Source organism: Rhinoraja longicauda, chromosome 11, assembly GCF_053455715.1.
Source record: "Rhinoraja longicauda isolate Sanriku21f chromosome 11, sRhiLon1.1, whole genome shotgun sequence".
NCBI classification, from domain to species: domain Eukaryota; kingdom Metazoa; phylum Chordata; class Chondrichthyes; order Rajiformes; family Arhynchobatidae; genus Rhinoraja; species Rhinoraja longicauda.
In genome coordinates, this window is record NC_135963.1 from 44,374,358 (window position 1) to 44,397,585 (window position 23,228).

At 43.1% G+C, this 23,228-nt stretch overlaps 1 protein-coding gene across 3 annotated transcripts in view; it reads right to left on the bottom strand.

The window, feature by feature from the left end:
- The window catches only part of ror1 (receptor tyrosine kinase-like orphan receptor 1), a 233,570-nt gene extending 210,947 nt beyond the window's left edge, over nucleotides 1-22,623 (bottom strand). For all 3 annotated transcript variants that reach the window (XM_078407514.1, XM_078407513.1, XM_078407515.1), the window contains exon 1: nucleotides 22,350-22,623. In XM_078407514.1, the coding sequence (XP_078263640.1) occupies nucleotides 22,350-22,443 (94 nt within the window). In that variant the 5' untranslated portion in view covers nucleotides 22,444-22,623. The remainder of the gene's footprint in view (nucleotides 1-22,349) is intronic.
- Between the last annotated feature and the right edge of the window lie 605 nt (nucleotides 22,624-23,228).

Here is a 23,228-nt window from a genome sequence, read left to right on the forward strand (position 1 = left end):
TAGTCGGTAAAATGTGTGTGCACCGGGTGTGTGTGGGGGGATAGGCAGAAAGGAGAAGGGAGAGGGGGTCAAGAAGGTATTTTACTTTGAATTGGAGAATTCAGTCTTCATACCTTTGGGTTGTAGGTACCCATGCAGAATATGAGTTTACGTGTGGCCTCACTTCACCAATGGAGGAGGCCAAGGACAGATAGGTCGGTATGGGATTGGGAAGGGGAGCAAGTAACCGACCATCCCAGCAGGCATTGGCACACAGAGCAAAATGGTCGCCTAATCTACGCTTGGTCTCACCGATGTTAGGGAAGGTCACATCGGGAGTACCAAATGCCCCAGGATTGCTGGCAGTTTCTTCCCAGCTGTTATCATCCTGCCACAACCAGAAAGCAGAGCTGAACTACTAACTACCTCATTGGTGACGCTCGGACAATCCTTGATCGGACTTTGCTGGCTTAACCTTGCAATAAACATTATTCCCTTATCATGTATCTACATTGCCCTCCAGAATGTTATAGGAAAAAAATCACATGTGGTTAGAGTGCACATTGTCAGATTTTAATAAAACATTTTGGTTTCACCTTGTAGAAATTACAGCAGTGTTTATACTTAGTCCCTCCATTTCAAGGCACCATAATGTTTGGGACATAGCAATGTCATGTAAATGAAAGTAGTCATGTTTAATATTTTGTTGCACATCCTTTGCATGCAATGACTGCTTGAAGTCTGCGATTCATGGACATCACCAGTGGAGGGTGTCATCTCTGGTGATGCTCTGCCAGGCCTGTATTGCAGCCATCTTTAGCTTATTTTGGGGGCTAGTCCCCTTCAGTTTTCTCTTCAGCACATAAAAGGCATGCTCAATTGGGTTCGGATCGGGTGATTGAAGTGTGGAGCAAGAGCAGAGCTGTGGGTCATAGTGCAGACATGGTTAAGGGTTCCACTGAAACATGCCTGATCAAATGAGATGTAGATTGGCTAGTTGGGTTGGATGACACCAAATTGATTTTTCTGGCCTGGAGCATGAACTCACTTATCACTAAAGCAGCTGCCCACAACTCCCCCCTCCCCCCTCCCCCTGGGAGATGCTGCAGACATCTGGACATGGACATCTGTGGAGGCAACTGTCTGATGCTGCTGAATGATGGCCGCAAGAACCTTCAATGTCCTTTTTGTTAAAAAAAAGCTTTATATAAAAATCCCTTCCTCTTAAATAAAAAGGCCAAAAAATGGACAAGTAGACATCCACCACATATTGGGAGGGGAGGTGGAAGGTTAAAACTGCAAGTGCTTATCACATCATTTGCAAAATATTTTTTTAAGAACACAATCAACAAATGTAACCTCGAGGCTTCCATCCATGTTGAGGATGGCTGCTGGTCTTTTTGTTCTGCTTGGATTGCTGTAGGTCTCACTGAAGCTACCACCCATGTAAGCATCACACTTGCGGCTCGAATATTGTAGTTATGGCTCTGCTCAGTGTCGTTTGAGTCATATGACAGAGAAGCAGGCCATTCGGCCCATTGTGTCCACGCCAACCGTCAATTACCCATTCACACAGTTCTAAGTTACCCCATTTTCTCATGCACTCACTGCACATCGGGGGTCATTTACAGATGCCATTTAACCCACTAACACACAGTTCTTGGGATGCAAGAGGGAACCAGAGCACCCGGACAAAACCCACACAGTCACAGGGAGGACGTGCAAACTCTTGACAGATAGCACCCGAGGTCAGGATTGAACTGGGGTCTCTGTCGCAGTGACTCTACCAGCTGCGCCATTGTGCCACTGGGTCAGGGAGGGGACTGAAGCTATGCTCAGCTGTAGTGCTGTTCTTACTGGTGGCAGCTTAAATGTTCAGCAGAACCTGGCATTGATAACAGAGTTATAAGTCTATGCATTGTGTTGTGGGGCCATGCTCAGTCCATCCAGGATCAGGAGTAGATCGTCACCACCTATACTCCGTGCCTCCCGATTGAATTCAATGATACTTTATTGTCACATACACCTAGGGACAGTGAAGTGCTTTGTTTTGTATACAACCCAGTGAAATCATACAGCAGGCCTCACCTAAGCAGTACACAAAGGTTGCCATGTTTCTAGTGCCGACAAAGTTCCAAAAGGTTAATCGTACAATTTTATCTTCTGTTCGCAGCGGTGAACCAGGCCAGCGCCACACATGGCAGCAGGCGGCCCCTGTCGGGTCCCCCCTTTGTTCTCGGTGCCCCCCTTCATTGTCGGCAGTCCCCCACAGGTCTTGGCAGCACAGGTCCACTCCTCACTCTCGGCAGCCCACTCCGCTCTTGGTGGCCCCCCTTCGCTCTCAACTTGCATGAGGGTGTTTGAGGCTTCCACAGGTTTCTGCGGCGGTACTGTTTATATTACCATGTTAGTTCCAAAAATACATTAGTGTTGTGCGAGAGATTAGCTCTCCTGCAAAGACAAATAATTCTGCCCTTGTAGCTTCCAGGCGAGAGGCATCAGATGGCACGTCTGACTATTCAAGTGTTAGAAGCAGTTATCAAAGTGCCAGGGTCTAGAGGCCAATGAATGCTTGTGTGTGAAATCATCAGATGTGACATTTCTGACAGGCATTGAATTGTGACCATGATCCTGCTGTTTGGGAAACAGGCGATCAGATATCAAATTACCAAGTATTTTCAGCAAAGAGGATTCTTTTTTTTAAAAGCTGCTATTATCGCTCCTTCTGTCCTTACTCAAAAAGCCTTTCTTTGGGTCCCAGGTGACTGTTAAAGAGAGAGCTCCTGTCTGTCCCATTTAAGAAAAGCTCGTGGCCCTCAGAGGTTAAAAGGTAGACAATCTGTGAATTGTGCCCCATCCGTAACATTTAACTATGGCCGTATTACATTTCCACAGGCTGCTCCAGCCTCTTCCTTCAAAACAAAGTAGAGGAAAGAATATGCAATGTGTGGGGTTCTGAAAGGGCTGCCCACTTGAGTGGAAAAGTACTTTGAATCCAGTCCACCTGCCTTCTTGCAGGAAATGGTGATCAAAGATGAACATTTCTTGAGGAGACATCCTGTATTTTGTGGAAGAATGATTCCAGAACACCTTCAGTGTTTCCTCTTTTCCAAATTCTTTCAGCAATCCACCCCTGGATTATCTTTGCATAACATCTCCCACTTTGTCCAAATATTTCAAGTCATCAAAACAAAAAATGAAAGATTAACAGATTCTGGTGAAAGGTCATTTGCCTTTAACGTTAATGATGGCCTTCGCTCTTCACAGGTGCTGCCTGACCTGCCGAGTATTTCCAGTGGAAACACAAGAGATGGCAGATTCTGGAATGGTGTACGGAGGAGGACATATTGACTGATTGCATCACGCCTGGTGTTCGGCAACTCGAATGCCCAGGAACAGAGGGGATTACAAAAAGTGGTGAACACTGCCTGGTCCCTCTCACAGGTACTGACCTCGCCACCACTCAAGGGATCTTTAAGAGCTGCTGCCTCAAAAAGGCAGGCTGCATCATCAAGGACCCATACTGCCCTGGCCACACTCTCATTTCACTCCTGCCATCGGGAAGGTGGTGTAGGAGCCAGATAACTATAACCTCCAGCAACCATCAGGCTATTGAACAGGCCAAACCCCAACTAAACCCTGACCTACCAACTGCCTTGATTGCACTTAGAGCTTTGTTTTTGTGCGATATGTTCTTTTTTAAATTTATTTGAATTTCATTCTGTTTATTATGCTATCTATTGAGTACTATGTTTACATACCTGTTGTGCTGTTGCAAGTAAGAACTTAATTGTTCCATTTCGGGACATATGACAATAAAACACTCTTGACTCTTGGAATCTTGAGCAAAAAGCAAACTGTTCGTGGAACTCAGTGAATCGGACGGCATCTGTGGAGGGAATGGTCCTGACCCAAAATATCGTCTGTCCAATCCATCCACAGATGCTGCCTGCCTGACCCGCTGAGTTCCTTTAGTGGATTGTTTTTTCTCAAGTATCTCCAGTGTTTCCTGTTTTTATGTCAGAAATAGTATCTGCAGTTAATTTTGCTTTTATATAATATCCTCCTATTTTAATCCTTCTTTGCTTGTTAGTCTGATATCTTGGCAGTCAGGAAGAGCAGAGATTCTGTTTGCCAAACAGCAATTTGAACAGAAATTTTCACCCAGAGAGTTGTAAATCTGTGGAATTCTCTGCCACAGACGGCAGTGGAGGCCAATTCATTGGATGTATTTAAGAGTTGGAAATAGCTCTTAGGGCTAATGGAATCAAGGGATATGTGGAGAAAGCAGGAACGGGCTACTGATTCTGGATGATCAGCCATGATATTGAATGGTGGTGCTGGCTCAAAGGGCCGAATGGCCTACTCCTGCACCTATTTTCTATGTTTCTATGTATGGCTCTTGAATCTCTTCCATTCCAGGCATTCCCTCCTCTTGCCACATGCATTTCCACTGAACCCATATGATGAACTGAACTCGATTCTGCCAGTTGTTGCTCGAAGCATTGAACACTCAGAGCTAATCTTCAATGCTACCTATACAGATACTGCCCATGCACCAATATAACTGATCTCACCTGCTCTATTGTAGAATTCACTTTGCAGCATTCCCGCAAAGTTCAAAATACATTTTCTAGCAAGGGCGCACCCGATGACCTGGCTGGGGAATGCAACGTTCTGAAGACTGTGGGGCAGCACGGTGGTGCAGCAGTAGAGTTGCTGCCTTACAGTGCTAGAGACCTGGGTTTGATACTGACTATGTGTGCTGTCTGTACGGAGTTTGTACATTCTCCCTGTGACCGTGTGGGTTTCCTCCGTGAACTCTGGTTTCCTCCCACATTCCAAAGACATATAGATCTATAGGTTATGTGTAGGAAGGAACTGCAGATGCTGGTTTTAACCGAAGATTGACACAAAAAGCTGGAGTAACTCAGCGAGACAAGCCGCATCTCGGGAGAGAAGGAATGGTTGATGTTTCAGATCGAGAAGGATTTTGTACAGCGATCATAGGTCGGTGCGGACTCAGTGGGCCGAAAGACCCGTTTCCGCACTGTATCTCTAAACTAAACATAGTATGATGGACTGTAAATGGTGGGACTTTGAGACCAAAGAAGATGATCCTGTGTAATCAGGCAGCACAGTTGAGTATTGCACCCTTCCAGAGTCACAATAAATGAGGTGGTCAGAGAAAAAATTGGCTGAGATGAAAAGGGACCCCTGAAAGATATACAGCATTAGAGATTGAAAAAAAATGACCTGCTCCAGATAGGATCTGGATTACTCTGTGAATTTGGATTGAAACTGCAGAAACCACAGCCATTATCTTCCAATTCATTTTAGAAAGGTCAGCGGATAAGAGAATTGCATATGTCATATCCCTGTTCAAACTGGCAATTGCCTCATACAAACATTGACAAAACCATTAGAAATGTTAACTGAGGACAAGATGTATTGGCATGTGGAAAAATATGGGTTAATAAACGAGTCATGGCCACACTGACCGCTGGTGCACTTTTGATGTAGTAATCACTTTCCTCCACACATTCCACTCTTTTACCACCCTTGCAATCAGCTTCAATCTTGTCCGGTCTTTGATGTTGGTAACCTTGAATAAGCTTGGCCCACTAACATCAAAGACAGGATGGCAATAACAAATTAAAGTCAACAAAAATTTGTTCAAGACAAATCATGAATGACTGACCCGACAAAGCGGTTTGTTGCAGCGAGAGGTCGATGAGGGGACTGTGGTACCTCTAAAGCCTTTGTCAAAGGGCATTTTTCAAAGGGGACTCATTAGCAAAATTAAAACCCATGGGATGAAAGGGATGGATATAAAATTTTCCAAGGGACAGGAAGCAGAGTGCAGTGGTGAATGTTTGCTGTGGACACTGGAGTGAAGCGTGCAGTGGTATCACCCACTGATCTCCCATGGTGTTCCATGCATAGATCGATGGGGGTATCCAACAGGGGGCCGCTGAGGGGGGCTGCCTGATGTCACATGTGGTGGCAGGCCAGGTTCACCACTGCGAGCAGAAGATAAGACTGATCAATGACATTTTTGTAACTTTATCGGCTCCAGAAACACGATGACTCGTGTACTGCCTAGGTGAGGTCTGCTATATGATTTTACTGGGTTGTATGCAGAACAAAGCATTTCACTGTACCTCGGCACATGTGACAATAAAGTATCATTGAATCATCGAATAATTATGTCCTGAACCTGGGCACAAATTCAAAGTGTGGAAATGATCCACGACTTGGAAATGTTTCCTGTAGCAGGGATGGTAACAGAGTTCAAGGGGGGAGAGACGGACTGGTGAATAGCCATGGCAGATAAACTTAAAATCTATTGAGTAGAATGACTAAAGTGAACATAAACTAAATTAAATGGGACAAAGTTAAAGGCTTGGATCTGACTGCAGATTAGACCAAAAAGTGGCAGCAGAGGTTGAGAAGATCCTTGTTTCTTGGTTTCATAAACAGTGACACAAGGAACTAATGATTTTTTAAATTGTTATACAAAATGTTGCTTTGGTCCTAACTGGCTTATTTTGGCCACTTCAAGGTAGCACACTAGGAAAAATACCAAGACCTCAAAGAGGACCAGAGGAGACCCAAAAGAATGGAACCAGAAATGAGGAACTTCAGTTGTACATGGAGACAATAGAAACAATTGTTGTTTTTCTTAAGCAGAGAAGGTTAGGAGAGAGACTTGCTAAGTGTTCACAATCTTGAAGGGATTTCGTTGAGTAAATGATGAGTAATTCACTGTGTGCAGATTTGATGTCAATGGGGAGAGCCATTGTTATGCAGCAAGTTCCTAGAGTCTAGAGTGCACAGCCTGAGAGTGAGGTGGAAGCAGATGCAACAATAACATTCAGAAAGGAAACCCAATAAAAAATTGAAGAGCTAGAGTGGGCTAATTAAGGAAGGTTTTTCCAAGGAGGACACAGAGTGCTGGAATAGCTCAGCGGGTCAGGCAGCATCTCTGGAGAACAGGGATAGGTGATGTTTTGGATTGGAATCCTCCTTCAAACCTATGAAGGTTTTTCGGAGTCAGTAGGGTACAATTGCCAAAGTAGTCTCTTCCTGCAGGGTAGCATGCTAACATACATTGGATTACATGAAAAGGTTTCAAATTTGAGCTGGACCTCTGCTGATTTCACTGCTCTCGACCAATGTGCTGGTGGCATTTTTCAAAGGGGACTCATTAGCAAAATTAAAACCCATGGGATGAAAGGGATAGATATAAAATTTTCCAAGGGACAGGAAGCAGAGTGCAGTGGTGAATGTTTGCTGTGGACACTGGAGTGAAGCGTGCAGTGGTATCACCCACTGATCTCCCATGGTGTTCCATGCATAGATCGAAGGGGGTATCCAACAGGGGGGCGCTGAGGGGGGCTGCCTGATGTCACATGTGGTGGCAGCCCACATCCCCAGTCAGAGAGGTTCAAGGGAAGCCAGAGTTCCTGCTCATGGTCGCCATCTAGTGTCTACGTTGGCAATGGTGATTGTGTGCAAGTGGAGGAAGGCAACATCCACTTATGCTAAGATGAGCAAAGCACTGTCAGAGTCACCAACTAGGCAAGGATGATATGCAAGGGTAAAAGTAACAATTCTATTAGTAGTAAGGCTGTAGCACTAACGGCACCTATTTTACCTTTAAGCATTGATTGCTTCTGCCACCAGTTTATTGGTGTGTTGTGCCAGCCTAAATCAATTTAGATGCATTTCTGAAAATAAGTCAACAAACATATTGTTTCTAGCCTACTTTTGGCCCATCTTTAGTTGCCCACTTGGGAGTCACATTAAAAGGCACTGAGTACTATTTCAATAGAACCTTACTGGACTTTATCTTGCCCTAAACACATTCCCTTTATCATGTATCTGTACACAGTGGATGGCTCGATTGTAATCATGTATTGCCTTCCTCCTGACTGGCTAGCAAGCAACAAAGGCTTTTCACCTCAGTACACATGACAATAAACTAAACTCAACCTGTGGTATGGATAGGGGTATTAATACCCACCAATAGAGTTAAAACAAAACTCTTGCTGATTTGAAGAAAAAAAAAGAGATTTAAATATTGATAGAAACTTTAGTTTTGACTGGAAATATAAAGGTATATCCAGTTAAGTGGAAAACACAACTAAAGTTGTGTGGTACTGAAATTAGATATATGAGATGAGATACACCAAATAATAATGCTTGGGCAACATTATTCTTTGGTTTTAAAGATGTGCAGAATGCTAGGCTAAGGATGTATGGGATACAATAGGTGATTGACAGCCATCTGTTCTGTTATTTTCCTTGATTCTGTCCTAGAGCCGACAATTTTGAGGATCTGGTAAATAGTTGAAGTGTCAGCGGTGGTGACAAGGCTAGAATGGAATTTAAAATTATTAAATCAACAAATTCAGCTGTCAGAATAATAACAACATTGTGAAACCACTAGTGTAAGAAAATAGCTGCAGATGCTGGTACAAATCGAAGGTATTTATTCACAAAATACTGGAGTAACTCAGCAGGTCAGGCAGCATCTCAGGAGAGAAGGAATGGGTGACGTTTCGGGTCGAGACCCTTCTTCAGACCCTTGTGAAACCACTACATCAGGAGTAAAAATATAACCGCACAAGGTTGAAGATCTGAAGCAAAGAAGTAATGGTTATCAGAGTAGCTTTTTATTTGCATCTGTCTGGTTGAGGAAGATAAATGAACAAGGCATGTTTCAAATGAGAAGATAGCTGAAGCGTCCTAATTTAATGACTTGTTTCTGCTGAAGGTAATTCTACTCCCTTACAGCAAAGGTCTCTGGAACTGCTCCAAGCCAGTTTCCCCGCAATTTCAAACATAGTTAAGAAAGACATTTATTGAAATGGAAACAGAAAAAAAAAAAACACCAAATGATGGTAAAGTTTAATCTAAATCTCTTTAACAATTTCTTTGGTTGAATGTATTTGAAATGCTACAAACTGCCTTCAAAAACGTCTTTGAGAATGCACTCATTACCTAGGCCGTCCAAAAGGCTCTGCAGTAAATGCATTGCTCTGCCTAATTCTGAACAGGAAGGATTGAGTCCGAGGCCAAGATAATCAACCATTTTGCCCCTGGGATAAGGAAGGGAATTGAAAACGGAATCAAGCAATGGACCTGATTGGTCCCATCAAGCCTCCTGTCAGAAAGTACACGTGGATACAGGGCAATGGCAAACTCAGAATGATCCTACATTCCTTTCCACAGGATCTTAAACACATTGATTCCTTGCTAGGTTGCACCTCTGAACGCCTGCTACCCTGGCCAAATAGATCCTTATCATAGTATGATTCACAGTAATTAGTGTCATTTCACCATGAAAGGAATACTTCACAGCTCACCCCAACCTGTTGTCACTTAGAATCTATCGGTGGATAGATTCCAGCAGGGAGCATCTAGACAGTGTGATCAGGTCATTGAGAGCTATTCCACATGCGGGTTCAAACACATCCTCTTAACTGGCATATGTAAAACCTATTGTGTTAGTCCCCTTCCTAAATTCATATTAAAAAAAGCTCAGGAGTTTGAGTGTAGTTCAAATCAGTGTTGGCTTTCCAAATGATGTTATCATGCTGCCATGATCGTGTTACTGAAATAATAACCCAGAGGCCTAGTCTAATAAATCATGGTTTCAGATCACACCAGGATAGTCTGAGAAGAACTTAGATAGTGCACATAGAGACATTCCTTTCCCTGATATGGAATTATTGGGCAATTATAAACTCTAAACACTAGTACAATTGACATTCGAGTTCCAACCAGCTCCATCCTATTTACTTACTGCAACAAGTCTGTTCCATTGATGAATTTGGAAATGAATCAACTAAATTAAGGTTTCTTTAAATAACCTCTTTAATGGTAAAAGCCACCGGAGAGATAGCTTTTAAATGACCATTTATGTTGTTTTTAAAATTCATATAGATAATTCTAATTTTTGAAATAATTGACCAGGATAACTATAATTAAAGGAAGCCATTATCTGTACATATCAAGATATTCTCCCCCAATAACCCTATTGCAGCACGAGTCACTCAGAGACAGAACTCTCGCTTCTGTTCTCGAGCGTTTGGGCTTCAATCCCCAGTCCTGAGTCTAGAGCAGAAAATGGAGGGAATGCCACAATGTTTTTAGTGAGCCAGTAAGTTCACTCAGGAAGCACAATGGGTCTCGTGGCACTAAATAAAGGTAGCCATGAGGTTTTCTGGACCAACTGTCACACATGCACAGTGACACGGCCGGTAGAGTTGCTGTCTCACAGCACCAGAGACCCGTGTTCAATCCTGACCTCAGGTGCTGTCTGCATGCTCTCCCTGTGACCATGTGGGTTTCCTCCTGTGCCCTGATTTTCTCCCACATCCCAAAGGTGTGCGGGATTTGTAGGCTCATTGGCCTCTGGTAATTGTCCCGAGTGTGGATGAGAAAGTGGGATAACATAGAATGAGTGTGAATGGGTGATTGGTGGTTGGTATGGACTTGGTGGGCTGAAGGATCTGTTTTCATGCTGTATCTTTCCATCATTTAAAAAAAAATCATTCAGAGAGGGGACGATCCCATTCTCTGCAGTGCACTGCATTGGATTAAGAGATGCAATGCAGCCTTGCTCAACCTTATGGAGTGGTTGTCAACAGTCGTACCCACATCCTTCAAACAAGCAATCAAAATAACATGCCCATTTTCCACATGGAAGGAAGTTAACGAGTATCCTGGCCAAAATCACTTCCTCAATAACCTAGAAAGAAACTGCAAGCACAGGTTATCTGAAGTAAAAATAGAAAACGCTGCAAATACCGACCAAGTCAGCAAGAATCTGCGGAGGAAGAAACAGAGTTAAAATTTCACTTAGACAACCTTTAATCAGAATGGGTACAGGTATAAACAGGAGGAAATTAGTGAGAGAAAAACAGAGCGACTTTGCAGGGACTGTGAGATTCAGAACACAGCAGTCATTGGAGATATGAAATGAAGGAGAATGCAAGAAATACTCAGCAGGGAAATTGGTCCCTCAGCCAACATAATCAAAAACTGATCATCTTATCATTTTCACGTTGCCACTTCTGGGAGCTTGCTGGGGGTAAAAAGGCTACCAGTTTTCCTGCATTACGAGAACAACTTGGCCTCAAAGCCACTTAACTGGCTGCAATGCACTTTGGACATACCACGACTGTGAGAGGTTTCAAACATGCACACGGTTCAGAAATAGAAGGAAATGCCTCTGTGCCCCTGTCAGGAAGTCCCCAAGTCATTTACAGCTAATTTCTACGATGCAGTCACATTGTAACGTTACAGTCCATTTGTGTATGGCAAAGTTCCACAAATCTGTTTATGAGCTGTAGTCATAGGGATTAATATTGACCCGCAACCTCTGTCTCAAAGGCAAGAACGCAATCAACCAAGCCACATCCAGCACAAATACAAGTGGTACAATGCTCTGCCATTGCATTAAGATTGGCCCAGGAATATTGAAAAGGTGATGCATCTCTAAAAGTCATTCAAATGTTGTCTATGAATTACACAGATTTGTTGGCAATAATTACTCGTAAGATTTTAATAATGTTTTGGCTGAGACCCTTTTTCTAAACATTTCTAGTAATATTTTTATTTGCGATCCATTTTCCACTGCTAAATATACACACATACAAACTTATTTCAAAGTCAAACCTTATTTTAAATGTCGAGCTGTTGCTGGGTAAACATTCAACTAAGCACAGCTATGATGCAAGTTTCAATTGCCCAGGGACACAACTCATTCATTCCGTTTATGTACAAATCTGCATCCAAGTATAACAGTCTTTTCTAAATCAGGTGTTTATCAGAATTTCAACAGTGGTGCATTGCTTTGCTCACACTGCTCCAGTTTTCAGCCACATGTATTCATTCTGATTTTTCCTTCATCAGGTTTTCTTCTCCTTTTGATTGGATTATATTTCCTCTCCAGAAAATGGCCCTTTCAAAATCAGGCACTTCCATTACATGGTGTCCCGTCAGCCAGGGTATCTGTAAGTCATATCAAAACACGAAACCAATGCCATCCTCAAATGAGATCCAAATAAATACACGGCAATCAACAGTGGCTCTGTGGTTAGTGCTTATGCCTCAGAAATGGTAGGTTATTATTTCAAATCCCACAGCAGAGAGAGAGTTGAGCACAAACTCTGGGCTGAGATTCTCGAGAGGTAGAGCGTTATCAGATGTGGCATCATTTGGATGAGACGTTTAAACCAAGACTCTTCCTGCCAAGTTAGCTGATTGAGCAGTGAAGAGCGTTGGTCAATATTTACTCAAGTAATAAGACTGAAAATACATTCTTGGGGCCTACATTTGTGCAAAATTGGCTGCTGAGTTTCCTATATCCAAAGAGTTGCCACACTTCAACAATATCTCACTGACTGCAAAACCGAAAGGTGCCCTATGATCGCAAATCATTCTTCATAAAGAATGGCTGGCCAGGGGCAGACAAGGGATAAAGATCAGGAGACCCGGGTCCACTGTAACATTCCACTGATGCCCTGATTGAATTAGTTATACGTAACACAGACCGAGGATGAAAGCCTCACAGCCTCTGGTTCCATTTAGCTCAGCTCACCAATTTGACAGATAAGCTTGTCTGAGCTAACAAGGGAGCCCTATTCTGGTCACACTTTAAGGAAGAGACCACAAAAATGAGAGAATGCAAAAGCCATCTTAATATATCCTGTCCTGCAGGGAAGCTGGAACTAATACTGCAGGCTTAGAACATTGAAAGTGGCTGCATAACTTGAGACTCGGTGTGGTCAAAGGAGCATGGAGTACCACATGTTTTTTCAGATTATCTTTCCAATAATAATTGTGATTACATGTTTTTGATATTTTAAAATGTGTTGCTATTTTAAGTTAGAAGACGAAGCAAATGATTCAGAATGCCTTGGCTTGGGTATAGTGGAATCATCTGTGTGGGAAGGAACTACTAACAAAGGCCTGTTTCCTTTATCATTGTTACATTTTTGCATATGTTTCATTCATTTTTTCTATATCCCTCTACATCACTGTCTGTATCCACTGTCTGTGGATCTAAAAAAAAGGCAAGGAATACCAATGAGAATCAATGAGAAAGAATGCGTTAAAATATTAACTTTAGGGGCGTGAGAGGAAACGGGGATCCCAAGCCAGGAATATTGATGGCCTTTGCTTTAAAGATGCATCTTTGCAACTGACTATGGGCAACTGTCAATAACATTATCTCCAGCGTTACTTGTTTATCTTTTCTGAAAGTTGCCTGACATACAACATTAACCCATAGTTATCAGTCAGATTGCACGATCTTAAATCATACCATGATCTGATAACAAGGAAAATAGAACCATGCAAATATAATTTTAAAAGGAGTCTAATACATGTTGATAATTTGCATATTTGGACGTTAGGCTGAGATATTACCCAAACGTAATATTTATGTGATACTGGGTGATTGCCCAATATGGCTTAATCTGAACACAAACATGCCATTTAGAAAATTGTCTTGATTTATATGTTTTTTTAAAAAACTAGCACAAGACCAATCTTACTGAAAACTTGAACTAAAGTTTGACCAAGATGCTGTCTGATTTCTTCTGACCCCTCCACAATCATCAAGATAATCTGGGCTGGAATCTACTTAAAATAGTATGATTTTGCAATTAAATCTCTAACGGATGGTCTGTTGGCTTGTGCAATCCAAGCACATAATTTACACAAATGCATTGAATGTTAAAGAGCAGGTATGCAAGAAGTTTGCAGTCCTGACGAAGGATTAGCATTCAGGCACAATGCACTTAGAGGGGAAAAAAACCCACCATTTATCCCAGGGACACACTGCATCTCAAGAGGTTGGATTGCACACAAAAGAACATTACAAAATATATAATGAAATGAAGAAACCTTTATAAAGGTGTGTGCAATATTAATCCAAGCTGGGGAAATGGTGGAAATTGAGCTTTTTAAGACATTAAATAGGAAGCCTGCCGGCACACTTTCTGTTCACCTTCTGGCCTCTGAGCTTAATGACCACAGAATCATCTCATTCAGCACAACGCAACTTTGATCTTTTAGCCAGCTCCAATCAATATTAAGATAAGGTAGTTCACAAATTGACCACTTTAACAATTGCAAATCATTCTCTTTTGCTGACTCAGTTCTTTAGCCAACGACTCAGAAAACGTGTCAGAATTTGAAGCTCCTGACTTCTTCAGCCCCATTCCACAGCCTCGGGGGCCAATTGATAAAACCTTACAAGTGTTGCAGCCTGTCACTAACGGACAAAAAACAGCAACTACCTATCTCCATTATTCACCTGTCAACCAGCTCTCTGTTCACCCACAAGGTTTTCTCCAATTTCAACGTCTGCCTGAAGGGGTGGTTCCCTATCAATCCGCTCTTATGAGCGTGTAGGTGAGCATATCAAAAAGCTCTTCAGTGAGAGTGGAAGGAGTGGAGACGGTGCAAGGGAGAGATTTACTCAACCATGGGGAATCTACCTTGCGAATAACAGGAACCATCTCTGCTTCCCCCAATACCACAATGACCAAACCGGGGCTGCTAGGACCGACCGTAACATCCTTTGGATCCAGCTAGTTTGCTCAACACAATGCCACAAATGCTGATACATTTATTAATTGTATCTTTGTCAATAGCTTGGACAGTCAAACAGTCATAGAACCGTACAGCATGGAAACAGCCCAACTTGTCCATATTGAACAAGTTGCCTAGTGGAACTAGTTCCACTTGCCTGCACCTGCCCATATCTCTCCAAACAATTCCTATCCCCGTACCTGTCCAAGTGTCTTTTAAATGTTGTAATTGTACTCGCCTCTATCACTTACTCTGGTAGATAGTCCCATACACACATCACAACTTTGTGAAAATCCAGCACCTCGGGTCCTGTCTCAGTCTTTCCTCCAGCACATTAATCCCATGCCCTCTAGTTTTAGATGCCCCTACAATGGGAAAAGGATTGTGGCTATTCACTTGATCTATGCCCCCCACGACTGTATAAACCCATGCTTGGCCACACCTCAGCCTCGTAAATGGCAGGGAAAATTACCTAGCTTTCCAGCATCTCCCTATAACAAACATTCCAGTCCCGGTTACATCCCTGTATGCCTTTTGTGCACCCTTTCCAGTCTAATGATATCCTGCCCATAATAGGAATACCAGAATTGTACACAGTTCTCCAAAGTTGCCTTATCAACACAAGGACACCACCACAGAACCAATTGACTAACCCATACACTTGCAATCAGCCACTCATTTAAGAGAGATCTGTAATAAATAAGATGTATCAGCCAGCTACTGAATGAATACAGAGAAGGGGGAGGGGGTAAAAAGCATAGTCTATGTGGCCCTCATCCTAATGGACCTCTGTGTCATCAGGCTGTATGCAGAGTCTGGGTTCGCAAATACTACGACTGACCACATACTGAGTTTCTACCCATCCATGTCATAGTAATGGATGTCCATCAGACAGTGGTCTGCAAAAGACTGTGCTCTGGCCCCAACAGGAGAAGGAGACTGTGGATGCTGTGGGATGGTTCCCTGAGCAGACTGTCAAGGTCATTTATCTGAATGTCTCATCAGCCAAGCTCACAAACAAGCACCAAGACCTTGCTCAGCTGGCAATGAGGAGGATTCTCCCCATCGGACCCTCAGTCCACAGCCAGAGACTAAATCCCATTGTATGCTGCCCCATCAAGGTTGTTGCAGCATGGATGAGATGGGCACCCACCTCCTCTAAACCTGTCATTTGCCAAGGAGGCTGGAAGGAGATGCAGTGTCTCATTGAAGCTCATCCCAAGCTGCTGCACAATAGAATGGGCTCTGGGCTGCTCCCAGGGAATCACACTTGAGATTATTAACTCAGGGAAAGACGCCCTTTAACCAATCTTGTTGGTCTTCCTAAGCATGGAGATGTCCGCAAGCTAATGCTGCCAGATGGCAGATTCAAAGGTACAGAAGTACATGCTGAGGGATGCAATAAAGCTTGGTGCAATCACTAGAAAGGTTCTGAGGACACGAGGAACCTCAGATGCTGGTTTACATAAAAGAAGACATGGCCTTCATCAGTCAGTGTATTGAGTGTAGTTGGGAGATCATGTTGCAGTTATATAAGATATTGATGAGGCTACATTTAGAACATTGTGTTCAGTTCAGCGCACCATGTTATAAGAAACATGTTGTCAAGCTGGATAGGGTGCGGAGAAGATTTTCGAGGATGTTGCCAGGACTTAAGGACCTGAGTTATAGGTGAGAGGTTGAGCAGGCTTGGACTCTATTCCTTGGAGCGCAAGGATGATCTTATAGACGTGTACAAAAATCATGAGACCCATTGATCTGGTAGATGCACAGAGTCTTTTGCCCAGAGTAGAGGAATCAAGAACCAGAGGACATAGGTTTATATCATATCATATCATATCATATCATATCATATCATATATCTACAGCCGGAAACAGGCCTTTTCGGCCCTCCAAGTCCGTGCCGCCCAGTGATCCCCGTACATTAACACTATCCTACACCCACTAGGGACAATTTTTACATTTACCCAGCCATTTAACCTACATACCTGTACGTCTTTGGAGTGTGGGAGGAAACCGAAGATCTCGGAGAAAACCCACGCAGGTCACGGGGAGAACGTACAAACTCCTTACAGTGCAGCACCCGTAGTCAGGATCGAACCTGTGTCTCCGTTTAAGGTAAGGTCCGGGGGGGAAATTTAATAGGAACCAGAGGTAACTTTTTCCACACAAATGGTGGTGTGTGTATGGATTGAGCTGCCGGGGGAGGTAGTTGAAGAAGGTACTAACACAACGTTTAAGAAACAATTAGACAGCTACATGGATAGGACAGGTTTAGAGGGATATTGGCCAAACACAGGCAGATGGGACTAGCGTACATGGGACATGTTGATCGATGTGGGCAAGTTGGGCCAAAGGGCCTGTTTCCACGCTGTATGACTCTAAGTGCTGGAGTAACTCAGCAACTCAGGCAGCATCTCTGGAGAACATGGATAGGCCATGTTTCCAGTCGGGACCTTACTTCAGACCGATTGTAGTGGGTGGGGGTGGGGGAGAGTAAGCTGGAAGAGAGATGGGTGTGGGACAAATTCAGCCATGTGATAGTTGGCATCTATCACTTGCTAGACTTTGTCAAAAACCCATCTATCTTCATGCTTTCCTCCTCCCCTACTACAATCAGCTTGAAGAGGGGTCGCAACCAGAAACGTTGTCCCTCCATATTCTCCATAGATGCTGCCTGATCTGCTGAGTTACGCCAGCACTTTTTGTGTTTCTTTTTACCAGGAACGTTCTGTTGGGAAAGACCACAGTCTGGACCCCCACGGCCAATGGACACTTACCCTTGCAATATCTTCTCAAATGTGCGTGGTTGAAATGTTTCAAGATGAAACATAACTAGCATTGGCATAATGTAAATTAATATATTGAATTGCTTGGTAGAATAAATGAAGATAATGGCATGAGTGAATTGTCTTACAATTTATAATATGAATACAGTACACTGGCAGAAAAAAAAATGCAGAATGTGGCAGCACATCAACAGGTCAGTAAACCTGTCAAGTCGGGACTAGTATTTTCCTCTGCATGACTGCTACCCATATTCTTTAAAATTCCTGTTTTTAAACAACAATTCTGTTACCCTTTAAATCAACTCGTCAACTGTGCTTGAGTGCCCATGCGTGTGTGTAAGACAATGTGCAAGAGTGTGTGTGTGAGCTGACTGTGGGCAGGAGACAGACTGAAACTCTGTGTGTGGTCAGCGGAATGAAGGTGTGCAGGTGACTGAGTCTGTGCAGGCGTGCACCTGGGCATGTGACACTTGGCCATGCTGGTATGTGTGTGTGGACAAGTCCACGTGGTGCACGGGTGAATGCGCATGTGGCAAGGAAAAGATCGAGGCGATTCCAATGCTGCTTGCGTTTGGTTCGTGACTTCAGTCTGGCTGCACGTCAGCTTCCAAAGTTACGACTTCAAACTTCCACCTAATCCAGCTGCAACAAGATCCAGCTTCTCATTTTTACTGAGAATGGCTAGAGAAACATATTGCCTCAAACGATGTTGTGTTATATTGAGGCATGCAGAGTAGGCCAATCTAATCTGCCATTTTGAATGTAATAGGTTCCTTGATCATATCCAGTTCCTTTATCCATAGAGCAATAGAAGTATGCAGCATGGAAACAGGCTCTTCAGCCAAACTTGTCCATGCCGACCAGGTTGCCTATCTGAGTTTATGCCATTTTCCTACATTTGGCCCAGATCCCTCTGAACCTTTCCAATTAACGTACTTGTCTAAATGTCTTTTAAACATGGCAATTGTCTTTTTAATGTTTTAATTGTCTGACTTCTTCATCCTGCAAAGTGAATTCAAGTGCCTATGCATCTAATGTTCGACATGTATAATCAGCTACTTACTTTCATAATGTCAGCCATTAGACAAGTGGCAGAACTGGTCTGGTACAGTGTGAAAAGAAAGAACAAGAGCGAGAGAGAAAGCAAAAGGAGGCTGAGCACGTGCGTTAACGTAGTTCAGGTGAATAAAGGAGGTGGGGTGAATAAAGGATTCACCTCTGATGACAGACCTTGTAGATTTGAATAGCTTCTGTTGGCATCATCTCGGCGGTACACATGTGAAACACGGTCATGTCACAAGGCCACTATTACCGGAGAGACTTCATTCCGGCAACAGTTAATAATTGGGAGAGAAAGGGGAAAAGCTCAAAGGTCTCATTAATGAAAGGAGGCCACATTCTGTCTCCTCCCATTCTCAACATCTGTAAGTAAATTGGGATCCACCCAACTACAAATTGAGAAGAATCCAAGAAGAAGTGCAATAACTGCAGAACACCCACTCGCTCCATTCCAGCTCTCGCTTTGTGTCTGTTATTTTTCCTGTGGTCAACTCAACTTTGTTTTGTTTGCTTGCCTGAGCCTTAAACTTGAAGTGTCTCAAATTCCAACCATATGATACAATTTAAAAAATGTTTTTGTGGTCGCTACCACTATCATTATGAATTGTCAATTCTAATTCTACCAAATCACAGGATAGACTGAAACACTATCGCTTCTTCATAGACCAATGAAAATTAACCCTTACTTTGCTGTATAAATTGAAGGTACATTGAGAGTTTAAACAAAGAACAGAGGACAAGGAACGTTCTGCAGTGTACATCAATCAAGTTACCTCACAAATCTCTCTGTATATTTTTATTCACATGAAAGAAAATCTATGGTCTAGAGAACAGGACAGCGTTTTTTTTTTTAATACTAGGCCAGAAGATGAAGCAAAATACAGGGCTTGAATGATGGCAGAGGAAGAGGAAGTAGCAACCCAAGATGCATTTAGAGATAAGAGAAAAGAATAATGTCAGAGTAAGTAATGTGCTTCAAAGAGTCGTGAGTTCAACAGTGAGGATGCTGTTAGATGTAGAGGACAGCTTTACTGGAGTTCAGAAGCTCAAGAAAAATAAAAGTTCATAGAAGCAATGACCCTTGCAGAATGATCAGACAAGAGATGGACTGCTTTGTACAAAAGATAAGAAAGCTCCACTGATTTAAAAAAACGAATTTGCTGCCAAAATAACGATGTTACAAATCCGCATGCTGACATTCATGTGTAAGTTGTCCAGTGCCTCACGACCAGGAGCAACAGCCCTTAGAAGCAGGAAGCTGCGAGATGATTTGACCCACTCTGTCTTGCAAAAAATGTCAGCACATTTACAACTGCCCCAGTCTTGAGAAGTTGCTACAATTGTGCAGTCATTGCTAATTAATGAGACCACAGTGGTTAGGGCTGGTACAATGTGTTGGCAATTTTTTTTTAAATCAGGACATTCATATTCTAACTATTTTATTTCAATATCTTTGGCCCAGGAAAGGTACAATTTAAACTGCAGAGCCACGTTACAATAGGCAGTGATTTTGGAAATTTACAAACAAACCTTTATTCCCTCTCTAAATTCATAAGATCATAAGTGATAGGAGCAGAATTAGGCTATCAAGTCTACTCCGCCATTCAATCATGGCTGATCCATCTCTCCCTCCAAACCCCATTCTCCTGCCTTCTCCCCATAACATCTGACACCCATCACTCTGTATAATTCCCTCAAATTCTCTTTCCGTAATTGATTTGATTTAAATTTATTTTATTTTATTCTCCATTGCTAATATATCTTTATCTTTCTCAATCATGAAATCTCATCGTTTGGGGAAAGTTCCAATTTTCGAAAGGATTAATCTCAAGTGACAAACAGCAAAATGAATAAATAGGATCGACGGATAGACAGGAATAGATAAGATAGGGTAGATGTATAAAGTACTTTAACCAGATTAGAGGAAACAAGAACCAGAGGACATAGGTTTATGGCAAGAGGGGAAAGACTAAATAGAAACCTGAGGGGCAACTTTTTCACACAGGATGGTTATATGGAATGAGTTGCCAGAGGAAGTAGTTGAGGCAGGTACAATATCAACAAGTAAAATACAGTTGGGGAAATACATGGATAAGTAAGGTTTGGAGGGATATGGGCCAAACGTGAGCAGGCGGGACTATCGTAGATGGGGCATCTTGGTTAGTATGGGTAAGCTGGGCCGAATGGCCTGTTTCCATGCTCTTTGACTCTATGAAACAGCAATTCTCAGGCAGTCTGCCAGATGCTGCCTGACTTGATGAAAATTTCCAGCATTTTGAAAATTTATTCCAATTTCCAGAACCCCTAATATGTAACCCGGGAAGCCAGAAATTTTCCAAGAATGATTGTTCCAGAAATCCCAGATCTGACATGGAATGATATTCCAATGCAAACTGTTTACTTGATGATCAAGATGCTGCCCAACCGCACCCTAATAATCATATCAGGAGTAAACGTTTTGATTGTGTTAATGCCCTGTTAGAGTGTGTCCTGTTCTTCTCCCAGTTTTTGGGAGAGGCATTTAACAACCATAAGGATAAAAAAATGAACAATGCTTTACCATATAATTTTATGATGCATCTTGTATTGAAAGAACGAAGGCCTTTATATCTAGATTAACTTTCCCATGCAGATCAATTAGATCAACAGTAACAGCAGTGGCCTTCCATTCAATCTCGCTCATTTGCAAAACCACAGCACAGTGGTCCATTGTCTCCATAACATCATCATGGCTTAAATTCCCCCAACCTGTTCTTCACTGCATTTATACTGGGTTGTTTTGCAACCATAACATTTCCACAGGTTAAAAATGCACCACTTTTATTCTCAGTGGTGTCTTACGGTGAAGTAGGTACCAAACCACATTCAATGTACCATACCGAACTTTCTCTAAGTACTAAAAGAATCTGTGTTACCTAAAATATGGACTATATCTGCGTCGTGGATTGAAATGGAATACATGAGAAGTGAGGAGGGGGTGGGGAAGAAACTTGGCAAAATTAAAGGAAAAACTCAGCACTGTTTAAAATTCACAGTTACAGTTAAAAATAAGATTATTTTTGTTATGTCCCAAGTCTTGATGTGATGGTTAATTCGCAAATTTCACCCATTGCCAAAGTTTTTTTTTTTGGTGACTCCACAGTGGCTGTCGACTTACAGTTTGAGGAGGGCTGAGGGGGAGAGGTCTCAAGCTGGGATCTCACTCATCTTCCACACAAGAGTGAGATCGCATTGTTCACAGAGGCTTCCACTGGCACCCCACCGGGACAGCGAGGGGGTGAAGTGCCTGATCGTTCTGCATTTTACTCACTTATTGTCCCGGCAGTGCATTCACAAACTGAAGCTATGCAAAGTGCTGCTTGGCATGGCATCTCGCAAAAATTGAAAAAGAGAAACTTCAATTCACACTTGAAAGGTTGAATGTTTACACAGCGGATATACCTTTAGCCTAAAGAGTCACTGGAACCTGATTGAAAACACCTCAAATAACATTTCGTAGTAAAGAACATTTTAAACCAGATTTCCAAAACAAACACAGTCTTAAAGCTTCGAGTGATATTGACAAGGGCTTCAACACATAATCAAACACAAGACATTCAGACAAAAAAAAAAAAAATGACAAGAGGGGTATCGGGAGAAGAGAAGGTTGTTATTTCAAGTAGACACAAAATGCGAGAGTAACTATTTCAAGATATGTTTTTATTATCCTCCACGTTTTTACCATTTAAATATACTCGAATTCCGCACTTCTTTTTGCATCTCACACATTTTGCAACAACTCTTTAAATTCAAAGTAATCCTGAATTTGCTTTAGCCCCATGCATCGGGTTGTCGGGAGGTCCTTTGAAGTACAGAGAAGTGGCAAAATGAAAACAAAACAAGTTTCAGTGGTTTCTGCATTCTTACCGTAGGCGAAGTGCTGAAGTCCCAGGACCAGGAGGGCAGTTTGAAAGTAGACAGCCCAGCCGCGCTCCCCGCCCGCCGCTCCGTGTTGGTCCATTGCCCGCTCGCCTTGAGTTCACCGCCGCTGGCTGCTGCTGCTGCTGCTGCTCTCTGTTGCATCCACACTCGCCTGGGGTCGGGGTCTTGCCTCGGCGTTGCTGCAGAATGAGAGGGCGTCTGTGATATTGATTATATATATATATATATGTATCAATGTACAATATATATTTATTCTTCCGCTGCCTCTTCAAGCCACGTTCTGCATTAGCCTCTGCTTTCTGCCTTTCTTCCTTTCTGCCTGCCTGCCGGCTGGCTGGCGGGCGGCTTGTTGTCCGCTCTCTGTGGGGATGCACTGACTGTGCAGCCCGGGGACAGGGAGCCGCCGCCGAGCTGCTCCGCAACGCCACCCCGTGGGGGCAGAGGGGAGTGTAGCGCCCGCCTGCGGCAGAGTGAGAGGAGGCGAGGGGACGGAGAGGCAGCGCCACCCTGCGGGGAAGAGGACAGTGCCCCTGGTGGGGAGGCGATGGAAGGTGGCACCACCCAGGACAGGCAGCTGGGGAGATACACAGAGAGTACTACCATGAGGATGGGGGCTCGGGGAGGGGGCATTACCGAACAGCTCCTTAAGGGAGCAGTCTGAAGAAGGGTCTCGACCCGAAACGTCACCCATTCCTTCTCCCCTGAGATGCTGCCTGACCTGCTGAGTTACTCCAGCATTTTGTGAATAAATACCTCCGATTTGTACCAGCATCTGCAGTTATTTTCTTATGCTCCTTAAGGGGGGATTAGTAGGGCTGGCACAGTTCATGTTCATAGGTTCTAGGTGCAGAATTAGGCCATTCA